This window comes from Leopardus geoffroyi, chromosome C1 (genome assembly GCF_018350155.1).
Source record: "Leopardus geoffroyi isolate Oge1 chromosome C1, O.geoffroyi_Oge1_pat1.0, whole genome shotgun sequence".
In the NCBI taxonomy this organism is placed as follows: Eukaryota; Metazoa; Chordata; class Mammalia; order Carnivora; family Felidae; genus Leopardus; species Leopardus geoffroyi.
The window spans coordinates 11,585,104-11,604,861 of NC_059328.1; the positions used below are offsets into that span (position 1 = coordinate 11,585,104).

General features: G+C 38.8%; 1 protein-coding gene across 4 annotated transcripts in view; it reads left to right on the forward strand.

Annotated features, from left to right (window-relative positions):
- The window catches only part of SPEN (spen family transcriptional repressor), a 102,801-nt gene that overhangs the window by 55,332 nt on the left and 27,711 nt on the right, over positions 1-19,758 (forward strand). For all 4 annotated transcript variants that reach the window (XM_045475772.1, XM_045475775.1, XM_045475773.1 and 1 more), the window contains one exon: positions 19,197-19,357. In XM_045475772.1, coding sequence (XP_045331728.1) covers positions 19,197-19,357 — 161 coding nt within the window. The remainder of the gene's footprint in view (positions 1-19,196; positions 19,358-19,758) is intronic.

A 19,758-nucleotide genomic window follows, 5' to 3' on the forward strand; every position in this document is an offset into this window, starting at 1 on the left:
TTAGTCTGTTTTAAGTGATGAACTGTCTCTCCCTTACACCTTTTCATTCTTTTCATTTGGGTTGTGCTTGGGGTTTATTTTGATTAATTTGATTGTTAGGTGGAAGAAATGAAAATAGGTTTGGGGGTAAACTTGTGACTCCATATCTTGTGAATTTTAATCTTGAAGTAAACTTTTTAAATGTTGCTTTAAAATTAACAAAGAGTAATTCAGATTAAAATCCTAAACAACAAGTTTTAAAATTAAAAATACTGTGCAGAATTTTGTTTGACTTGGAAGCAAACTCTTTAAAAAAATGTTACGTTTAAATTGCAAATTTTTAGTGTCATAGCTACTTTGCGCATATAAAGAACTTAGCTTTCCTCTTTGAGAAATAAGGGAATTAAGCGATTAAACATGGCCTAATTCCTCATCAGAGAACACCCAGAAGTCACTAAGCCACAAATTAAAGCCTCAAATAAAAGAGTAAGTTTATTTTTGTCTTTGTGGATGCCAAGGCTATATAGAAAATGGAAATTTCCAGGGGCGCCTGGGTGGCGCAGTCGGTTAAGCGTCTGACTTCAGCCAGGTCACGATCTCGCGGTCCGGGAGTTCGAGCCCCGCGTCGGGCTCTGGGCTGATGGCTCAGAGCCTGGAGCCTGTTTCCGATTCTGGGTCTCCCTCTCTCTCTGCCCCTCCCCCGTTCATGCTCTGTTTCTCTCTGTCCCAAAAATAAATAAACGTTGAAAAAAAAAAAAAAGAAAATGGAAATTTCCATAACTTGGCTTATGTTTCAGACTTTTGGAATGATACTGAAACCTCTGTTAATCTTTTTTACTTATGGTAAACGTTTACTTATGGTTAAGGAGTAGTTTTGGTGTTCTCTTTTATCTTTTTTTGGGGTTGTTTACATTTAGAGGTCATTCTCAGAAACCCTGGTATAATTTCACCCTGCCCTGAATAAGGGATCATCCATCACAGATGTAAAGGAAAATGTGCTAATCTCATTTTAAAGTAAATTAAACATTACCATTTTCTGAAGCTCAGAATTTGCCAAGATTTTATTATAAGCACCTTCCCCTATTATATTTTTAAATCTGTGTCTTAGAGTATAAAGTGAAAGATTGCCTTTATAGAGGGTAGTTTTGTGATTACTTCTTTTGTGAGAAAGAGTACCCTCTGGTAATTTATTTACTTAAATTGTGTGATCATTTATTAAATTATATGCTACTAGAGTTTATGCTGCTAGAAATTGTATAAATTGACCTCTGTAGAACATCTTCCTAAATCCACTTTGTACAGTAAATGAACTTTTTCTTCCAGATAAACAAAATAATGAGTGAAATATATTTTAAGATTAACTTTGCACAGTAGAGTTAGTTTCTCTTAAAAATCTTAGTCATACTCTGAAAATTTTCCTTGGTGCAGAAGAGATTAGAAATATATGCTACCATGAGGGTAGTAAAATATATTTATAGAATCAGGTGGGAAAACATTATATAGAGCTCAGTAAAATAGGGTTAGAAATTTTTATTTTTTATTTTTTATTATTTTTAAATGTTTATTTATTTTTGAGAGAGACAGGGCACAAGTGGGGGAGGGGCAGAGAGAGAGAGAGGGAGACACAGAATGCAAAGCAGGCTCCAGGGTCTGAGTTGTCAGCACAGAGCCCAGTGTGGGACTTGAACTCACGAGCTGTGAGATCCGGACCTGAGCTGAAGTCAGATGCTTAACCGACTGAGCCACCCAGGTGCCCTGGGTTACACATTTTTGTTTAAATTTGGTTTATTACTTAATAACCATTTGAGGTTTTCTTAATGTCATTAAATTAAAAACTTTTCAACTTGTGTAGAATTGTTGGTATAATCCTGAAAAGGGATGGTGGGTATTTTTGTTTGTTTTAAATCATCAATGAAGGTAGTTTTTTAAAGTGTAAGCGGTAGGTACCCTGGAACTAAGTTCCACTTTTTCTGCTAATTATGTACTTTCACAAGTAGTTAATTTATGCCTTTAAGAATCACTTTGCCCATTTGTTGGAGCTATCTGGAATTATAATGAGAAATACTTGTGGCTTTATCAAATACCTTGGCATTAGTTTTTCATAATGGTTTTTATATATACTATAACAATTATTTTAAAATACTAATCTCTAACTTGTTGCCTATCATAAATGGCATTTCTCTTTAAGGATTTTCATGGCTTTAACGTGGTCTCTTATTTAACAGATGATATGCTTGTTTATTGAGGAGATTTTTGGTTCTAGAACTAGTTTGCCCAGTGTTGTCCACTGGCCACAAGTGGCCTTTGAGCACTTGAAATTTGGCTAGTCTTTGCACCAGTACTGATCTGTGCTGTAACATGGACAAACTGCAAAAAACATGCTAAGTGAAAGAAGCCAATATAAAAGGCTGCATACTATATGATTCTGTTGATATGAAACATCCAGAATAGGTGAACTTATACAGACACAAAGTAGATTAGTGATTACCTACGGCTGGGAGTGGAAGAGAATGGGGAGTAACTGCTAATAGTAATGAGGTGTCTTTTTGGGGTGATGCAAATGTACTAAAGTTACATCATCATGATGATTGCCTAACTCCATAAATACACTAAAAATCATTAGTAGTATACTTTTAAATGGCCCACTTTTCTGGTGTGAAATTATATCTCAGTAGAACTATTAAAAAATATACACTGAATTTTGAAGATGTAGCCAAAAAAGTATTAGTAATTTTTACATTGACTGCATGTTGAAATAATGTTTTGAGTATATATTACATTAAATAAAAAAAAATTATTAAAATTCCCATTTCTTTTTACTTTTTAAATTGTGACTACTTAAAAGTTAAAATTTTTGGTTTGTAGTAAATTTTATTGGACAGCACTGTTGTAGAAGCAGGCTCTATCCAGATTACAGTGTCACGAAGTAATCTGTGCATCCGTTTAGTGCTTTTTGTCATGTTTAAAGAAAAATAGAATACATTCTTTTTATTTTAATTCTAAGAGCCTCTGTGCTCTTTGAAATTATGGACTGATGGAAAAGGTTCTTGGGACTCGTAAGCCTAAAATACAGACTGAACTACTTCCAGATTCCATCCTTAACAAATTTCATTTTGGTCGGGCAAAAATGCATGTTGATTTCCAGGGTGGCTAAGGGAATATTTTAGCTTTTGAAAAAGTTTAATATCTAGACCTCCAAATAGTTTAATCCCCCAAGAAGAAAATGAAATCATTTTAACCAGAGTAATTTTTTTTAATAATTAAAAAAAACACCGTAAGCTTTTGAAAGTTATTTTTAAGTGATGTTTATATTTTTTGATACAGGTTTAAAATATGTCTATTAACATACAGTGGAATTTGGGTGTTGGAATTAGAATAAGACTCTTTAATAGACACCCGTGTGCTTCTAGACATGATTTATATAACCAAAACTGGGGGAGTTGGTGCTTCTTTGAACATCATTTTCCATGGTGGAGGGGAGGGCAGACTGGCCTCCTGATAGTGCTGTGTCATGGTTGTTGGAGCCATTTGGACTGTAGCTTTTGAGTTTCCACTGGAAGAAACTGCAGGAGTTGTTTAAGCAGAAAGACTTTAGGCTGGAGTTTCTTCGTAATTTGAAGTCATTAATAAGTAAGTAAGTAAGTAAGTAAACCAAATAGTAGATGGCTTTAGGCTTCCTGCTGGGGAATTAGGTGCCCTTCTAACCTCTTGGGTTTGGAACTGCCTTAACAGAGAGCTCAGAAGTGAGAAATAGCACTTCTTTTTTATTCTGGATAGGATAGAGATGTAATTAGCACCAAAGTTCAGTTGGAGAGAGGCAAAACTCAAAGTTCACATTTACTTGTGGGTTTGGTAAAGGCTACAGCAGTTGCACGTAACCATTTGGAATAAAAAATACTGCAGTTTCACTTAATCTGTGTGCTTTCTCAGTTTATGGGTTTTGAAACATTTTGGTTTTTCAAACAAGAAATACATCTGCTTTTATATACTGCCTATGAGAAAAATCCCCTTTGTTATAATTGACAGTTTAGATTTCTTCCAGTTTGTCCCTTGAATAAGTCATCCCATGGATGTACAAAGACTTTGCTGCCATATAGGATTTCTTGTTCCTTCGGCAGACATGTTATATCTCCTTATAACTTTCAGGGATAAGGCATGTTTTGTTGCTTTTTGCTTTAAGTTACTTGAGTAGCAGATTTTCTGACTCCTAAGGGTTTGCCAAGAACATAATGACTCTGTGAGCCCAGGCTCTTAGGAATTTAAGCCAAAAGTAATTCTGAGGCAAGGTGTTTTGGACACAGTGACAGTACGTATAAAGATAAGGTTTTTGGGGCGCCTGGGTGGCGCAGTCGGTTAAGTGTCCGACTTCAGCCAGGTCACGATCTCGCGGTCCGGGAGTTCGAGCCCCGCGTCAGGCTCTGGGCTGATGGCTCAGAGCCTGGAGCCTGTTTCCGATTCTGTGTCTCCCTCTCTCTCTGCCCCTCCCCCGATCATGCTCTGTCTCTCTCTGTCCCAAAAATAAATAAAAACGTGGAAAAAAAAAAATTAAAAAAAAAAAAAAAAAGATAAGGTTTTTACTTTACCCACTAGTAGCAGTATCTGTCTGTAGCAGCAGAATCTAATCATATATTGGCCCCATACCTCCATCCCCTAAATCTGAACATAAAATTGTAGTCAGCACTTGTGACTAGGTATCTATCTGCTAGTCCATCATCTTAAAAAAATTTTTTTAAATGTTTATTTTTGAGAGAGAGTGGGGGGGTGCGGAGGGACAGAGAGCAAGGAAGACAGAGGATCCCAAGCAGGCTCCATGCCGTCAGTGCAGAGCTCAATATGGGGCTCAAACTCACAAATGGTAAGACCATGACCTGAGCTGAAATCAAGTCAGACACTTAACTGACTGAGCCGCCCAGGCACCCCCATTTTTTCCCCCAAGACAAGCTAGTCTTTTGTTTTTTAATGTTTATTTTCGAGAGAGAGACAAAGTGCAAGCAAGGGAGGGGCAGAGAGAGGGCAACATAGAATCCAAAACGGGCTCCAGGCTCCGAGCTGTCAGCACAGAGCCCGATGCAGGGCTCGAATTCACTAACCATGAGATCATGACCTGAGCTGAAGTCAGATGCTTAACCGACTGAGCCACCCAGGTGCCCCTGCACCCCCATCATCTAAAAATTTTTAATTAACTAGGGAATTTTAGGGCCTTGTAAAGTCACCTGATATTTAGTAATAGTTTATTTTACTTCATTTTTTTTTTTTTTTGAAGAATTTTATTTTTTATTTTATTTTAGAGAGCGAGAGGGGGACAGAGGCAAAGAGAGAGAGAATCCCAAGCAAGCGTTGTGGTCAGCATGGAGCCCGACATGGGGCTCCATCCCACAATCCTGGGATCATGACTTGAGCTGAAATAAAGAGTTGGACGCTTAACTGACTGACCCACTCAGGCACCCCTACAATTCCATTTTTTAATGTATCAATAGTTTTTCTCAGTAAGTATCCTATATTTAAAGAATTTAGACAACTTTTCATTACCTTTGGTTCTAAAGAGCTTAATTTATCATTGATACAGTTGAGCGCATAGTGCTTTCCCCATGTCTTTTGCAGTAGTTGCAGAATCACCAGTTAGAGCTAACTTATCCCTCTGAAATGATTTCTGAGGAACTTTACGTGGATCAACCAGGTTGTGAGACCCTTTGATTTAGCAGAGCTTTATTGACAGCAAGCAGCAGGTATCCTGTTTCATTGACTGGTTTGGAATCTCTCATCTTTTTCTAAGGCATAAAGAGAACTGTTCACTTTGTATTTTACTTTTTAGGTCGTATGTGTGTGTGGCAAAATAACATAATATTTACCATTTAACTTTTTTTAAGTAATTTCTATCTCTACACCCAGCCTGGGGCTTGAACTTGTGACCCCGAGATCAAGAGTGTCATGCTCTACTGACTGAGACAGGCATGTCCCTCCCACCCATTTTAACCATTTTTAAGTGTGTAGTTTCAGCGCACATTTACATTGTTGTGCAACCATCACCACCATCCATCTCCATAACCTTTTTATCTTTCCAAACTGAAACTCCATATCCCTTCAGCAGTTTCTAATTCTCCCTCCCCCAGCCCCTGGTAGCCACCATTCTACTTCCTGTCTCTATGAACGTGACTATGTTTGATATCTTCTGGGAGTGGAATCATAAAAGATTTGTCCTTTTGTGACTGGCTAATTTCATTTAGCGTAATGTCCTCAGGGTTCATTCAGGTTAACTTTTTTTGAGTTATAGTTTCCGTCTAGTCTTTAACTATGAGCATTCAAGTTCCTCCCTTTCAAAGGCTGAATAGTGTTCAGTTTTATGTTGATATTATCCTTTGTTTAACCAGTCCTTTTTTGATGGACACTTTGGTTGCTTCCTTCTACTTTTCGGCTGTTAAACATGCTATGGGGTGTGTGGGTGTCTGTCAGTTAAGCATTCAACTTGGGCTCAGGTCATGATGTCACGGTTCGTGGGTTCCAGCCCTTTGTCAGGCTCTGTGCTGGCAGCTTGGAGCCTGGAGCCTGCTCCAATTCTCTGTCTCCCTCTCTCTCTGCCCCTCTTCTGCTTGTGTGCATGCAGTCTCTCTCTGAAAAATAAACGTTAAAAAAAAAAATAAACATGCTCTGAATGTGTGTGTACAAGTATCTCTTGGAGTTGGAGTCCCTGTTTTCAATCCTTTTTTTTAAGTCCGTTCTTATTTAAGGAATTTTACATGTAATTCCTTCCACTGCCAATCACCTTAGTTCCTCCAAAGTCAAAATCCTAATGTTCAGAACAGCCGTATTGCTTATTTATTTATTTATAAGATTTTATTTGTAAGTAATTTCTACACCCACCGTGGGCTCGAACCCATGACCCCAAGATCAAGAGTTACATGCTCTCTCAACAGAACCAGCCAGGTGCCCTTGAAAGATTTTAAGTTTTAAAAAAGTTTTTATATATATGTATGTGTTTTATTTCAGAGAGAGAGCGCATGAGCAGGGGAGAGGGGGAGAGGGAGAGAGTCTTAAGCAGACTCGATGCTCAGTGCAAAGCCTGACACAGGGCTCAATCCCACCCTGGGATCATGACCTGAGACAAAATCAAGAGTCGTTCGCTAAACTGACTAAGCCACCCAGGCACCCCTGATTTCATTTTATTTTATTTTATTTTATTTTATTTTATTTTATTTTTTAACCCCTGATTTTATTTTTAAGTAATCTGTGCACCCATCGTGGGGCTCGAACTGACTGAGCCAGCCAAGCCAAGCACCTCCAAAACAGCCCCTTTTTAAAAAGAACTTTGGTTCAGTCCCCAGTTGTCACTGTTACTCCACAGTTCTTTCAGTTGGGCTTCTTTGATCTCCACTTGAATACGGTCATACTTCAAAAATACCCCACTTGTAACCTTTGGGATCTATTTTTTTTTTTTACTTTAGGACCCTAGAAAGTGTAGGAAGTAGTATATTAATTGATATTTTGGCAAATGACCTAAAATTACTATTCTTGGTTTCTAATATTGAAAAGTCTTGTTACTTCCACTCTCCTTCATGAGCCTCGCAGAAAATGTTACAGGTCCCATTTCACCACTGCAGTAAACCTGCTTGTTTCCAGTTCTTTTGGCTATATACCCGGAAGTAGAATTGCTGAATCATATGCTAATTGCACTTTTGAGGAACTGCCATACTGGTTTTTTTTATGGTGTCGGTAACCATTTTGCCTTCCCATCAGCAATGCATAAGGGTTCTGATTTCTTTTCATCCTTGTCAACACTAGTTATATTGTTTTTTTTATAATAGTCATCCTAATGAGTGTGAAGTAGTATCTCATTGTGGTTTGATTTGAATGTCTCTAATGATTAGTCGTGTTGAGTATCTTTTCATGTGCTTTTTGGCCATTTGTGTATCTTCTTTGGAGAAAGGTCTATTCAAGTTCAAAGGTGCCCATTTTTGCATCTGATTTTTTTTTGTTTTTTTGCTGTTCTATCGTTTTTAAAGGCAAGTTTAAACTTTTTATTTTTTTAATGTTTATTTTTTCACATGTGTGCTTATTCAGCTTTATTGAGCTGTAAGTGACAAATAAAATTGTAGTATATTTGAAGTATATAAAGTGATTTGATATATGTGTACATTGTGAAAGGATTCCCACATTTGACTTGACTTAATTAACACATCCATCACCTCACATATTTACCTTCTCTCTTTTTTTTTTTTCCTTTGGTGAGAACACTTACATTCTACTCTCGGCAAGTTTCAGTTACACAATACTATAGTGACCAGGTTATACTTCAGATCCTCAGAACTTATTCATCTTACAACTGAACGCTTGTGTTCTTTGCCAACCTCTCTCCACTTCCATCACCCTCCTGGCAACCACCATCTCTGTTTATATGGGTTTTTTCCTTTAGTTCCACACATAAGTGATACCATGCAGTATTTGTGTTTATCTGACCTATTTCACCCAGCACAATGACCTCTAGGCCCACCAATGTTATTACAAATGGCAGGATTTGCTTCTTTTTAAAGACTGAATAGTATTCCGTTGTAGATTTAGAGGTATACATATAGATATCTCCATAATGGTTTTTTTTTTTTTTTTTTTTTTGGACAGTGTGAGTGGGGAAGGGCCAGAGAGAGAGGGAGACACAGAATCTGAAGCAGGCTCCAGGCTCTGAGCTCAGCACAGAGCTTGATGTGGGGCTCAAGCTCACAAACTGTGAGATCATGACCTTAGTTGAAGTTAGATGTTTTAACTGACTGAGCCACCCAGGAGCCCCATAAAGGCAAATTTAAAATGTCTTGGGCGCCTGGGTCGCTTAGTAGTGTCCAACTCTTGGTTTCGGCTCAGGTTATGATCTCACAGTTCTTGAGCTCGAGCCCTGCTTGGGATTCTCTTGTTTCCCTCTCTGCTCCTCCCCCACTTGCTCTCTCTCTCTCTAGCTCTCAAATAAATAAACTTGAAAAAAAATAAAATGTCTTCAAGTTTATAAAACAAAATACCCCATTAAGCTCTTTATTCAAATAGAAGTTTTACCAGTTCTTCTGAACATGGTACTTTGGTGGGGAAAAATCTGATTGTGATACTAAACCACCACCCTGAATCCCTAGGTTGAGAGTAAAGAAAGCTATTGAACTAAGAAACCGTTTTAATATGAATAGAATATTTTCCATTGATGTAAACCTTACTAGAATATGAGATGCAGTGTTGTATATTTCACCCATTATTTACGTGAAGAAAACAGTTTTTCTACAAGAATTGTGACTCTGTTATTGACATGATGAAGCACATATTGTAAAAAGCTGTTAACAGTTTCTCTTTTTATCATGTTTTCTAAAATTGAGTGACAGCTTCTTGAGTAGTCTAATTTTCAGAAACTGACCTTTTTTTCTTCATTTTTTTTCTGTAAGTTTTGGAATTCAAATATTTTTATGAAGTAATAGTAATAAGAACAGTTCCTTTAAAGGATCCCATGTTTGAATTGGAGCTTAAAATTAGCATGTTGGGTTTTCAAAAAAAGGGAAAGTAGTTAAAGAATGTAGGCAGGGGTTTTCAATGTTGGACTATTCACTGCTCATGGATAATCCTTTTTCATGGGGCTCCCCTATGCACTGTAGAATGTTTAACAGCATCTTTGGCCTCCGTGCACGAGATGGAAGTAATAACCCCACCCCCACCCACAGTTATGACCACCAAAAATGTCCCACGGTCGAGGTAACAGGATGCATGAAATGCATGCAGTGTTTTTGTTTTTATAGATCTCTGTGATTTTTCAGTCAGGTTATTAGTGTTTAAAGTTCTGGAACCTGGGGCGCCTGGGTGGCTCAGTCGGTTAAGCATCTGACTTCAGCTCAGGTCATGATCTCACGGTTTGTGAGCTCAAGCCCCGCGTTGGGCTCTATGCTGATCAGCTCAGAGCCTGGAGCCCGCTTCAGATTCTGTGTCTTCCTCTCTGTCTGTCCCTCCCCTGCTTGTACTGTCTGTCTCTCTCAAAAATAAACAGTCCAGACACTGCACTCTGCTGAACAGTGCAGAGCCTGCTTGGGATTCTCTCTCTGCCCCTGCCCCACTCTTGCTCTCTCAAAATAAATACATAAATTTAAAAAAAATTATTAAAGTTCTAGAAACTTAGAACAGCCATTATTTTTTTTTTAATTTTTTTTTTTACATTTATTTATTTTTGAGAGACCGAGCACAAGTTGGGGAGGGGCAGAGAGAGAAGGAGACAGAGAATCCGAAGCAGGCTCCAGGCTCTGAGCTGACAGTGAAACATTAAAGAAGAAAGAAATAACCTTGTAGAATTTGCTCCAAAGTAGTATTTTATCAGAAATTTCATTTTGGGGCACCTGGGTAGCTCAGTTAGGTTAGGCATCTGACTCATGGTCTCAGCTTAGGTCATGATCTCACGGTTTGTGAGTTTGAGCTCCATGTTGGGCTCTCCACTGATAGTATGCAGCCTGATTGGGATTCATTCTCATTCATTTTCATTCATGTTCATATTCCCCCCCCTCCCCTCCCCCCCCACACTTGTGCTCAGTCACTCTCAAAATAAACTGTAAAAAAATTTTACAAATTAAAAAAATAGAAATTTCATTTTACTCTTTGATACTGAGTTTAGTTAATACCTTCATTTTATGGAGCTTGGTGTGCTTTCCTAGGTGTTAATTTCATTCATTTTCACAATTCCAATCTGTAATTTCTTACAGGCACATCCATTACGTATCGGGCACCATACTAGGTTCTGTGTTTGCAAAGATGAATTCATTATTGGTCTTTCAAAAATGAGTAGCTACAATATAGAGTGAAGTTTGAGGTAGACATTATAGTAAAAGTAAGAAACCAGTGAATGTAGTGGGGTGGAGCGGGATGTCAGGAACAGCTACAGAGAAGACGGTTAACATTGCAGCTGATTCTTGAAGGCAGGGCAGGCAAGGAGGGACAGGAAGGTGTCTTCAAGGGGCGCCTGAGTGACTCAGTTGATTGAACATCCCACTGTTGATTTTGGGTCAGGTCACAATCGCAGGGTCGTGGGATCAAGCCCTGCCTTGGGCTTCAAGCTGAGCGTGGAGCCTTCTTAAGATTCTCTCGGAGCCTTCTTAAGATTCTCTCTCTCCCTTTGCCCCTGTCCCCTGCTCACACACTCTGTCTCTCAAAAAAACAAAAAAAAAAGAAAGAAAAAAAATTAAAAAATAAAAGTGCCTTCAATAGGAATGGTATGGGCAATAGCTCTTATGTGCTTGCTGTATGCTAGGCATAGTGCTTATGCCTTTTATAATCATTAACTTGTTAAACCCTTACCACAACCTTCACAAGTATCACCGTTTACATTACAAGAAAATGAAGGAGTAGAGAGGAAGTAATCTAACCAATGAGTTAATGTCTAATAAGAAAAAAAAAGATACCCACGACTAGAAACTGATATATTGCTCTTTTTTTTTTTTTTAAGATTTTGTTTTTGAGTAATCTCTACACCCAGCTTGAGGCTCAAACTCACAACCCCAGAGAGTTGCATGCTCTACCGACTGAGCCATCCAGGTGTCCCCTGATACATTGCTCTTATATGGATAGATGATTAGTGGGTGGGGTAAGAGGGTCAAGACAAGGGAGTGAGAAGGATCAGTCGGAAAATTAGTTTGGGTCCAAGTTGTAAAGGATCCTCTCTCCCTTGTTGAAGAGTGTGGACTTTATGCTATAGGTATTTGGGAGCTATCAGAGATGAGTGGCTGGAGGTAGGTGGTGTAGCATAGACCCCTAGAGTTAGCAGGACCTTTGAAGGCCATGAGATCTGGTAACTCACTAGCTAAATTAAAGCTGAGAGAGACAAAAAGAGGTATCTTACTCTAGACCACACAGTTGAGTATTTCTTTCCCCTTTCTTATAAAAAGCAGAGTTATAATACTGAGGTTAACTCAGGTACATTAGAAGTGGTAGAGTTGAAAATGGAATTGGGATCACATCAGACTGCCTGTTAAACTAGTGGCTTTTTTGTTTTTGTTTTGTTTTACTTCCTGGGCTCAGGATCCTTCTATATTCTGAAAGTATTATCTTTTGTTTATTGTAGTATTTATTGACATTTGCCATATTCGAAATTAAGACTTTTAATTTGAAACTTTGGTTTTTTATTTCATTTGATATGACTTTCTCACTCTCTCTTTCTCTTAGTAATTTGAGCAAAAATCAGTTTAAATTGGTCAGCGCCAAACCAGAAGTGGTTAGGATTGCTCCACCAACAGGAGGTAGGGTAAGGCTTTTAATAGAGAAAAGGTGTGGAAGCAAAGCAAGGATATCATTTGATCAGTTATATCTTTGCATTTGCCTTATTTGGAAAAGCTTCCTTGTCTGTTTGTGATGGGCTGTCTTTCTGTTTGATTTCTTAACCTTGAGGCATGTACAGGCTTAGGTTTTGGTTTGCTTACATAGCCTGTTTAAGGTATTAGAACCACCTCAGTCTAATGGCCTCCTTCTTTTTTTTTTTTTTTTTTTAATTTTTTTTTCAACGTTTATTTATTTTTGGGACGGAGAGAGACAGAGCATGAACGGGGGAGGGGCAGAGAGAGAGGGAGACCCAGAATCGGAAACAGGCTCCAGGCTCTGAGCCATCAGCCCAGAGCCCGACGCGGGGCTCGAACTCACGGACCGCAAGATCGTGACCTGGCTGAAGTCGGACGCTTAACCGACTGCGCCACCCAGGCGCCCCTCCTTCTTTAATTAATTTAACAACTCCCCTCCCCACCCCCCACTTTTGGTCATCCTCTAACAAGTGAGAGTGGAACTAAAAATTTAGTGTTAATGCCACTCTCACTAAAACCCATAGGTTGTGAAGTCAAGTCCATGAAAGAATTGTTTTTGCTGTTCATTTTGGTGTTGCATCTCATTTCTGTTTCTCCAAGCCTGGTGAGACCATCTGATGTGCTGCTGATGGCTATAAACATGAATTTAAGACCCTTGAGAGAATATATATAGCCCATTAGGGAGACAGCAATAATGACTGTCAGTTGTATAATGCCAAAGATTGAAATATGCTCCTTAGGATCCTATGAGCCAAACCAGTTGAAGTCAAATAAATTAAAGAATGTACCTGGAGGGGCATCAGCCTGTTTTAGCTAGGTGGCCTGTTTGTTAATTTCTGATATGTGCTGTGATATCAGAGGTGTTGATCCAGGTACAAGCAAAAAGTACCTGTGTGGTACTTTGCTGTGGTACACTGTTCAGCCCATAAGTAATCTAAAGCAATTCTGTTATCTCAAACCACCTTAGGAAGAAATTCTAAGGACTTTTATTGTGCAGTTTTGTGGCCTTAGTGATAGATTTAGTGACAATCGCCAGAGTTAAGGAACATTGTCTTCCTGTGCATTAACAGAGAAAAGGCAAGTAGGGTCAAAAGCAGAAGAAAAGCAAAAAGCAAGAAAAGGCAAAAGGAATAAAGGTTTCATGTTGGAGATGAAGATCTTCATCCCTGATCCTAGGGGAGCTGTTCACCTCAAGATGATGTCTGCTTCTGGGGAGGAACTTCCCTAGCCAATTTTAGAGCTTCAGCTGGTGTGATACAACTATTTTTTAAAACCAAAAATAGTGAGATGACTGGTGTTTTTTTATTTATCTTTGCTAATCTCTTTAAAGTCTGGTTTAAGTAGATAGATTCTCATAACTACTTCTGTATTCAGACTGTTATTATAATTTGTGTGTGTGTGAAGTATATGAAGATCTGGCCTCACACAGATGTGTAATTGAAGTAAGGAGGACCTCACAGACCCCCTGAAAGGATACTGGGACCCCCATTGAAAGAACTGCTGCACTAAAAAACCATGATTATCTTGAACATTTGGACCTATGAGACATCGGATACAGAGGGGTTATTACCTGGTGTGGTAACACATCCCATTTAAGTAAGAAATTATATGATTTTCCCCTTCATTTCATGGAAGCATGAGGACAGTGGGCACGTTTTGAATTGCCAAAGCCTGATGGAAAAGCTGCATTTTGCATCTTTTTCCTTATTGATTCAAGCTTGTATATTATGTAGAGAGAAAATTATTAGCTTTCTGATAGAAGAGAGGTGGTTGGAAAATTGGCACTTGAGATTATATCTGCATTTAACAAATAGACCCTCTTAACTTTTAATTGCAGAGTTTTCTAGTTGCTTTAATTGCTCCTTTTTCCATTTATGCCAGATTTTTGTTTCTTAACTTAATTTGGTTAAATGTTTTTTAATCTTTGAGCTTTCAAAAAGCCAACATAGGGGTGCCTGGGTGGCTTAGTAGGTTGAGTGTCCAACCCTTGATTTCAGCTTAGCTCGTGAGGTTGAGCCCCACCTCGAGCGTGAAGCCTGCATGAGATTCTGTCCCTCTGCCCTTCTTCCCTGTTTGCATTCATATTCTCTCTCTCTCTCTCTCTCTCTCTCTCTCTCTCTCTTTCCCAAATAAAAAAAAACAAAACCAACATAAGTAAATATTTATAATAATCAAGTGTTTACAGATACAGGGATACAGATGTTGATGTCTGTCATTAGATGCTACTCTTGTGTATGAGCAAATTTAGCCCTGAGTCATTTTATAAATAGTATACCCAGTGCCTTGACATTTTCAGTGTTAAGAGTCAAGTGTTCACTGTATTTCTGTGTATAAAATGGCTGTAGGAATAGGGATAGTTGATTATTGGACACTGTAATTTGGGGTTAATGAATCCTGGCATCCCAGATTCTGTTCTCTTAATGTTATATCGAGGTTCCTGAGCTACTGCCCTCAGCCAGAGGGCCTTGTCCCTTCCCTGGAAGCCTAGGCCCTGTAGACACAGCAAGGGGAGGCCTGTGAGATGGGGATTCTAGAGCTGTAGGTGCCACTCCCCACACGGGGGAATGGTTCACTGATGTGGATACCTGCACTGGAGCAGAGCTGGTCCAGCTGGGTGAGGCAGTTGGAGGGAGGCAGCAGGGTTCCAGCAGGGCTCAGGGAGGTGGGCTTCTCCTCAAGCGGTGGCCTCCATGCAAAGGATAGGGCGCCCTGTCACAGGTTCTTACCTGGGCACTAACCAGTATCTTCCATATAGTTGTGTTGGTAGGCCACCTGCTTTCATGTACTCCTAATCATTGCTCATACAACTGCATTGCCAGCTCAGGTGCCCTTTAGTACACCTTTATGTTCATTTCTTTTTATCTGTTTCCTAATAAATTGCCTTTTGTAATTTTGCATTTTATTTTCCCTTTTATTGGTAAAACATGGTTCCTATAAAGATACTTACCATTAAAAAAAAGAATTGTCAGGGCGCCTGGGTGGCGCAGTCGGTTGAGCGTCCGACTTCAGCCAGGTCACGATCTCGCGGTCCGTGAGTTCGAGCCCCGCGTCAGGCTCTGGGCTGATGGCTCAGAGCCTGGAGCCTGTTTCCGATTCTGTGTCTCCCTCTCTCTCTGCCCCTCCCCCGTTCATGCTCTGTCTCTCTCTGTCCCAAAAATGAATAAACGTTGAAAAAAAAAAAAATTAAAAAAAAAAAAAAAAGAATTGTCAAGTAACTAGTTGTTTGTTATATTTCTTCATTGTGGAAATTTTTAGATCTACTTCTTAGTTTTCTTAGTAATCTTAGTGAAAAATTCTGCGCACATGTAAGAAGTAATTTAGCCTACTTGTCTTAGGTGTTTAAGAACAGTGTAACTAGATTTCTTTTAAACTGTGGGTTATTTTTTTTCCCCAGTTCTACCATTTAGATGTTGAATTGTAATATTAATGTTGAGGGCACCTCGGTGGCTCAGCCGTTGAGCATCCGACTTCATGATCCACAATTTGTGACTTTGAGCTCCACATCAGGCTCACTACTGTCAGCATGGAGCCTGCTTTGGACCCTCTGTCCCCCACTCCTCTCTCTGCCCCTTCCTTGCTCACAGTCTGTCAAAAATAAACAAACATTAAAAAATTTAATATTGATGTTGAAAATGTAATATTGATGTTGAAAATGTAATATTGATGTGGCTTTATGAATTTAAAATTCACTTTCTTAAAACTTAGCTGATAATATCACTACTACTTTAAGACAATTTAGATTGGAATAGATTCTGACTACTTTTGGCTTTCACGAAAGCTTTGGTGAACGTTGTGATTCTTCAGTTTTGTTTTTTGTTTTTTGGTTTTTTTTTTTTTTTAATGTTTATTTATTTATTTATTTTTGAGAGAGTGTGAGTGGGGGAGAGGCCGAGAGAGAGGAAGACAGAGAATCCGAAGCAGGCACCTTGCTGTCAGTGCAGAGCCCAACATGGGCCTCAAACCCACAAACTCTGAGATCATGACCTGAGCTGAAGTCAGATGCTTAACCGACTGAGCCCCCCAGGGCCCTGGTGATTCTTTAGTTTTAGCAAAATTATGAAAATAAGAATTTTCTAAAAATTAAAAACAACACAGCTTTGGGGCATCTGGGTGGCTCAGTTGGTTGAGCGTCCGACTTTGGCTCAGGTCATGATCTCACCATTCCCGAGTTCAGGCCCCATGTTGGGCCCCACATCAGGCTCTGTGCTGACAGCTCGGAGCCTGGAGCCTGCTTCAGATTCTGTCTCTCCCTCTCTGTCTCTGTCTTGCCCCCTCTCGTGCTCTGTCTCTCTCTCTCTCAAAAATAAAATAAAACATTAAAAAAAAAATTTAAAAAATGACACAGGCTTCTGGGCATTTGGGCCTTCTGTCAATTTAGTAGAACTGAAAAATATTTGGGGGTCTAAATTTGTGCCCCCAGTTTTGATTCATGATCTTAAAATCCATCGTACATTTAACAGACCACACTGGAAATGCACATTGCAGATTAGGTTAGCATATTGAAATGTGAACTCAAAAGTTAAATCATTTTATCATTTTGTAAGGTTTTGTAAAGCTTTAAAAACCTTTCCCTTTTGTAGTTACCACTTCAAATTGGTCAGCAGATAATTCTGCCAGTTAAATTCTACATCTTGTTTCAAAATTAGTGTGGTAGCAGGGAATTCACCAAAATTGCGATGGCATTTATGACAAATCTAATTTCTATCATTATTTTGTACTTTAAAGTCATTGTTCCCATTGGTCACCTTGTTTTCCATTTTTATAACACAGACTTATCTAGAACTTGGTTTTTGTTGCCTCATGATTGTTTCAATGGCAGAAATTCTACTCTTACCCATATTTGTTTACCCACTGTTGCTAAGGAATTTTTGGTGTTTATAATATCAGTAGAATTGTAATTATTTTCCTTCATGGTTTTTTTGTGATTCATTGGAATTAAGTTGATAAGTCATAACATATTCTATACTGTAATCAAATGGTGGCCTAGTCAGTAATCTTGTATTACTTGGAGTACTTAATACATAAAACAAGCATTTTTTCCCTTCTGTGCTAAAAATAGAAGATTACTTTTATTAACCCTTAATTTGAATGAACATCACTTGGTGCTAGTAGCCCTGCTTTTACTGAATGATCTAGGAAAAAAAAATTATTTTTATAGGGAAAACTGAAGCCTAGTCATGTATAGGAGGCCTGGCTGTGACAATCTGCGGTTCTGTCTTGAGACTTCTATCCCTAGTAGTTCGTATTTTGTAACTCAGATATGTCCTTTTGGATCTTACTGGCTTTGGTTTATTTCTGTTTCAAACTTACGGGTGCTCTGATAACCTTATCAAGCTTTCATTTTTGCCTTAGCACGTGAGAGCTAAGTAAAAATGCTGTGTATGTTCTTAGTTATAGTACTCTGTTTTCTTACAGCATTTCTTAATTTTTAAAAAAGCAAAGGCAAATTTGCCTTAGTTCCTTGGTTGGCTTTACTTATCTGGCTGGTTTAGAGATTGTATTGGCTGTGAGAGCTGCAGTTTTAGCCCAAATGACAAAAACTATCAGGTCTTCCCTCTAGTGTGTTCGAGGTGGATTAACCACCCCCCTCCCACCAGAGTTATTTGCTTAAAAGATAAGGCTTCCACAGTAGGGAGGGGAAGAGTGTGAAGCAAAATTTCAGAAACCTTTAAATAGCTTTTTTATTAATATATTTGAGATGTTAGAACAAAACCATGGCAGTCTTTGCTTGTCTGGTGCTAAAAAGAGACTTTCCTATTATTCATACAGATCTCAGACATAATAAATTTGTTTCGGTATAACTCTCTCTTAATCTGAATGTGGTAATGTTTTCTCCTTGTCTTTCAACTGTCTCCCCCTTTGAGGATTGTATCAAACTGAAGAGTAATAAATTAAATTTCATTTGACTCATTTCTCACATTTCTTACAGAGAAAAGAGCTTAAACCAACAAGACTCAAGTAATTTACGTAGTATTTCATTAGTCCCTCAAATATTTAAAAATTAAAATACCTAGGAAATTATTTTGGATGTTTTTGTTTTCTTCAAAATTAATATGTCCCTGAGATGGCGGTGGTGGCAGTAGCAGCAGCGGTAGTAGTAACGACAGTAGTAACAGCAGTGCCACTTTGTTTGTTGATTGCTGTCAGAGTAGAAACTCAGTAAACCTGTGGGTTATTTTACTTCATAACCCTGCAAGATAGGTACTTCTATTATTTCCGTTTTGCAGATGTGGAAACTAAGGCTTAGCAAGAGGTGAAGTTACTTGTCCAAGGATATGTGCTCTACATCTAAGTCAGGATTTGAATTGCAGTCTCTGAATCCAAAACCATGGTTTTTAAAACCATGGTTTTAAAAAAGAAAAAAAAAGAATTTTTTTCTTTCTTCCTCCTCCCTTCCTCCCTTCCTCCCTTTTGGAGAGAGCACTATCGGGGGGAGAGGGGTAAAGGGAAAGAGGGCGAGAGAGAGAATCTCAAGCAGGCTCCACATGGAGCCCAACGCAGGGCTTCATCCCACAACCCTGGGATCATGACCTGAGCCCCTGTCCAAGAGTCAGACCCTCAACCACTAGGTGGACTGAGTCACCCAGGCATCCCAATTCACTGTTCTTTTGTTACCACCTTTAAGTGAACTGCATTTACAGGCTTAACTTCATTTGGAAAACGTTGTTCACATTTTGCACAGAATACAACATTTGTCTTTTGGTGGACTGTGGTGGTAGAAGATTGTTACTTTTGCTTCCACAGTCTCAGGCCAGTGTTTGTTCTGCCTTCCAAGGGGGGGTGTGAAATAGAGTGTGGAGAGAGGGGAGGGTGTCCAGAAATCCCAGACCTAAAATGTAGATTGTTGCTTGTAATTATTGCCACTTGCTGATTTTTCAGAAATTTTATATGTATTCATTTTCTGTTTGTCTTTTGTTTGCCCTTCTGCAGCACTGACTCCAGCAGTAGTTCAAGTGATGACTCTCCAGCCCGATCAGTTCAATCTGCAGCAGTCCCAGCACCCACTTCCCAGTTGCTTTCATCCCTGGAGAAAGATGAGCCGCGTAAAAGTTTTGGAATCAAGGTTCAGAATCTCCCAGTACGCTCTACAGGTAAAGTTTCGGGTTACTGTACTTTCCTGTCTGCTACTGTTGGGGAATTTGAGGCTAGGCAACTTAAATTCTGTCTTGTAGTGACAGCAGGCTTTCTTTTTTGTGGTTCATTACTATTTAAATGCCACGTAAGGAAAAGCAAGGGATTATCATAACTGTATGTAGTTTCTAGGTTGTTACGTGTATGAAGCTTGCATGTTATTTGTATTTACTATATCACATATATATATGTACACGTATACATTATTGTACCCATTGTATATACATATACAAAGATTGTGTGGTGTGTGTTATATGAAGAAAACACGTTTAGTTTTTAGTAAATATACTTACTGGATTAAGTATTTTGATATTAGGGGAAATTTGATGTGAATTATAGAAATGCTATTTTCAGTTAATTT